The following is a 4,758-nucleotide window of genomic DNA, read 5'->3' on the forward strand; positions in this document are numbered from 1 at the left end:
CCACAAATTGTTTTCGTACTGCACGTAAGACTCTCTCTCTCTCTCTCTCTCTCTCTCTCTCTCTCTCTCTCTCTCTCTCTCTCTCTCTCTCTCTCTCTCTCTCTCTCCCTGATGCTAAAAGTTAAAGCGAAGTCTACTGGAGTCTTTCATTCAAAGCCTACTTGACCCACTACGCTCATCCGAAGTCTCCACTCTTCCAGGTGGAAGCTGTGACGTCATACGCGAAAGACATTCATACCTGTACGGGTGATGTATATGATACAAGGATTACTGTTGCAGTATGGAACTTTCTATCAAATTTTCGAAAGATGTACACGCTAATTTTAGATAAAATGATTGAATTTGAATGAATGAGGGTGGGATGGACTTTAACGAAAAAGTTGGTTTCTGTGGCCACCATTTTGGATTTGGAGTAATGCCATGGGGGAGGGAGGAGGCTTTTTCTACAGAAAATCTTGAATTTATATTTACCCTGGGCTTTTGTTTCTTTTCTCACAGTTGCCTGGTTCACCTTTGACCCGTCCATGACTCACTCGGATGTACTCTTGACCAACAACAGCAGCACCATCACCTGTAACAACTTCGAGCACAGAGTCGCTATCGGCAGCGTAGGTTTCAGCAAAGGCGTTCACTACTGGGAGATTACGCTAGACCGCTATGACTGCCATACGGATCCTTCCATCGGGATTTGCCGGTTTGACGTGGATAAAAGTGTCATTCTAGGTAAGTCTCTCCCTCCCTCCTACCACTTACCCTCTCATACCTTTCCCTCCAAAAACAAAGACCAAAACAAAACTTCTGCCTACTTAAGAGAAAAAAACGAGATCAAAACAGAAACAGTCTGTTTACACGTATAGGTTACTTTAAAGTGAATTTTTTTAAAATACCGTTTACATACTCGTACTGTGCAATAGCCCGAGTAAAGAGACTAGACCTATCAGCTAGAGTCAGAATGGATGCAGTACTGAATTCGCTTTCGAGCGCCAGACATCTTTAGGGAAACAACGGAGATCCTAAACCCCTTCTCCTACTCGTTTGGTCGTCCAACGATTATGCGTCTTAGAGTATGATACATTCATTGCTGCTCATGACCTCCTTTTAGCGCAGCAGTCAAAATGTCTCTTGCTTCACTTCAAAATAGATGGACAACTAAAATATTTTACGCAGGCTTTGGAGGTTGGAAGAACATTATTATTTTCATCCATGTTTTATTTCCTGTCCCTACTGTACGTTCGGTACCAAGTAAGGAAAAAAAATACTTGTCAACGTGGTGCTTTTATTCCGTCTATCGTTTTTGCCATAAGTGACACCGAACGCTCCCCCATCATCGCCTTGAGGAAGGTCTCTTTAGCATCTACAAGAAGATCTAACCCGATAAATAACACGACTTCTCAATTCCTCCTATTACTCCTAAACTGAACAATCTTGAGTTTTGAACTAGGATCCAAGGCACCTTAGTCCAGAGTTAAAGTGATGATAACAAGTGAGAAATACCCCCTCCCCCCCCAAAAAAAAACAAAAACAAACAAACAACATGTGTAACGGAGAACACGGTGAATTGCATTTACTTCTATTCTACATTGTAAATGCATTTAATCCGTAGATCTCGGCAAAATATTTTCCTTCAGGAGATTAACTTTTGCGTGCAATGGCTGTATACAAACACACTGAATGCACAAACCAATATCGAACAAACGTAAGGCGTATAATGGATAAATCGATCAGAATAGTCAGGAGCGTATAATCTTCGAATGTCAATGTGCCTAGCTCTGTGAAATAAGTCCCATGATGCCGGACAAAAAACACACTAAATCTATAGATTTCTAGCCTCCAGCTACACACCCTGAAAGTGGACCTAGGTAATAAGCTCAACTACGCCTCTAGTAATAGTATGCTACTGTATTGTTGTCAGTCAATACAAACAGAAACTTGCACCAGAGCGCCTCCCCATGAGTTTGATTCGTTGCGCGATCCCTGAGATTTCTTATAAGAGTACGTCGCTAGCAGCATCCAGAAGGGCCAAATTCTTCCAGAACTTTGGGGAAACACCTGGTGGAGGACCACCTCTCTGTGATCTCGTGTCAGGACGAAAGGAGTGTAGGTGGAGGATAACAGCCGAGGGCAAGAAGTAGAAGAGGCCGAGAGTTTCGGAGAGCTGGTAAAACAAGAGTGAATGGGTATCTCGTAAAGCCAGGTGGAGACTGTGGGTTGGGAGGGTGTATGTGTGTGTGGAGGGGAGGGTAGGAGGGAAGTATTCTCACAATCTTCACCACTACACCTGGACTCCCCCTCAGGCAGTCTCCCCCTACCCCCCCCCTCTCTCTCTCTCTCTCTCTCTTTCCCACTTTCTTCATACGTCACTGATATACAAACAGCCGTATAAGTGCTGGGTGTTTTGTAAATCTACTTTGAATTCCTTCTTATGCTCAGCGTTGCGAACGGAGAATGGGTAGCTGAATGCTCTAGGCTTACATCTCATTCAGAGATTGGCATGACCTACGAGAGGGTTGGGGTTTTGCTTTGAACAGAAAATAAGAACGGTGACGGACTATTGAACAATATGAGTGGGAAAAGCAAGACAATTAAATGTTACAGTTCAAATTTCAATGGTATTCATACAGTCGAAACTGTTCTAACAGCCACCTGTCCAAGACATATACAAATGGCAACCTCCCAGTCCCTAATAACGTTTTTTCACAAATAAAATATTATAATGACACTGTCCAAAGATTTCACCTCTCTAAGACGACCACTTTTCTCCTCGACATTGAGTGTTCGTCTTGACAATTTTGACTGCGTTTTGCTTTAAATTGGAAATTATTTCAGCTTGCATAAGTTCACTTTAATAAATGTATGCCCATTTGTTTAATGACAAAATCCAACCAAAAAAATCATACATTTCTCGTTCATGAGAAATATTAACTGTACAAATAACTTTCAAAACCCCTTTCTGAACACGAAACACACATGTTAAGCAATAATATTCTTAGCGGCTGCAACATCTCAGCTGAAGGATAACATCATTTCCTTGAAATATTCGGCCTTGATAAAACGTTTAAGATGATATTAAAAAGTGATAGCTCCTTCAACGTGCATTTACAAAAATTGAAATGAAAAATTGTGTGACAAAATATTTGCAAAACTCTTTATAGATTGTGATTTAAAAAAACAAAAAAACCCGCAGACGTAAACAAAAATGTAATGGGCCTTGTAGGAATTTCTTGATAGGGGAGAGATATCTTATAAAACTGCCAAATCCGTACCCAATATCTTCTAGCGTTACATTTGTGCCGTTAGATTCTAATGTCTGTATGCGCGATACTGATAAAGGCTATAATTGTAAAACATAATATCATAAGGATACCTCTGTGAGACTTAAAGAGTTTGGGTTTACTTTTATCTGAAATTTTGTCGGTGGTTACGTATAACATTTTTTGTTTTCCAGTTGGCGTTGAGAGAAGGGCAGATAGTACATATTAAACTTCATTCCCCCAAGAGGACACATTCATGCTCGTAATGAGTTTTACAAACAAGAATAAAACAGGCCTCAAACAGGAATCAGACTGGAATCAGAATTCTTTCTCTTCGCTTTGTTTATAATCTAACCCTACAAAAACTACCCCTTCTCAAACAAAATTTTATTTGAGCATTTAAACATTTGATCCTCCCTTGTGGACGAGAATACATTGCAAAAAGAAACAACAACAACAACAACAACAACAACAACAACAACAACAACAACAACAACAACAACAATGGCAACAGCAACAAGAACAACAATAACAACTACAACAGTAAAGATCAACATGCGAACATAAACAAACAAGCAGGGAAGCTCTCATTAATATGGTTTTGACATTTAATTTTTGTGTCCTACATAAACATTAAAAACACATCAATCAACCTTTCCTCGGACTAATCTGCTGCAAGCCCGGGAAATCTATATATGTATAAATCAGCTGTAGAATAACATGGAGAAATCAACTAACTGCGATACATGCAGAAAATACTGAAAACAATATTATAATACTTTGATATACGAATACGTTCAGGATTTTCTAAGTACGTAAGTACTTGGCGTCGGTGGCCTAGTGGTTAGGCTACCGGACTCGTAATTGTGAGGTTGCGGGTCGGGGGTTCGAGCCGCGGGCCCGACGTTGTGTCCGTGGGAAAGGCACTTTACACGAATTTTCCTCACTTCACCCAAGTGGGAATGGGTATCCCGCCATAGACAGCGAACGATCTTGTCAGTATGTTAGTGTTTTAGCACCTATAAATGGCTGCTTGCACTGTATGCTTCCCAGGAAGTTGAGGTTGTTTCGAAATGCTCTCAGGTCTGCTGGGGGTAATAGTATAGTATAGATTGTGAAGCGCATAGAGCTAGCTGTTGAGCGGGGATTTGCGCTATACAAATGCTATCTATTAATATTTAAAGTGTTTATTATAAAGATATTAGATTCACTCTGGTGAAGAGCATTGGTAATTGTTTCTGATACTCTCAACATCGGCCACATCTTCACTCCACTCCGGCCATCAACCCCCGCCTCTCTCTGTCTCTCTCTGTCTCTCTCTCTGTCTCTCTCTCTCTCTTTCTCTCTCTCTCTTTCTCTCTCTTTCTTTCTCTCTCGTACTTTATCTGTCCCTCTTTGTCTGCCTTTTTTTCTTTCCCTCTCTCTTTACCTTTCTCTTTTCCCCTTTTCTCGTGTCTCTGTCAATCTCTGTACCCATCTTTCCCTCTCCCCACCTCCCCCCTTCTCT

At 41.0% G+C, this 4,758-nt stretch overlaps 1 protein-coding gene across 1 annotated transcript in view; it reads left to right on the forward strand.

Annotated features, from left to right (window-relative positions):
- The first annotated feature begins 361 nt into the window (after positions 1–361).
- The window catches only part of LOC101845513 (E3 ubiquitin-protein ligase TRIM9-like), a 31,704-nt gene continuing 27,307 nt past the window's right edge, over positions 362–4,758 (forward strand). The window contains exon 1 of the mRNA XM_013090056.2: positions 362–723. Within this exon, the coding sequence (XP_012945510.1) occupies positions 525–723 (199 nt within the window). The 5' untranslated portion in view covers positions 362–524. The remainder of the gene's footprint in view (positions 724–4,758) is intronic.

Source organism: Aplysia californica, unplaced genomic scaffold (assembly GCF_000002075.1).
Source record: "Aplysia californica isolate F4 #8 unplaced genomic scaffold, AplCal3.0 scaffold01127, whole genome shotgun sequence".
Lineage (NCBI taxonomy): Eukaryota > Metazoa > Mollusca > Gastropoda > Aplysiida > Aplysiidae > Aplysia > Aplysia californica.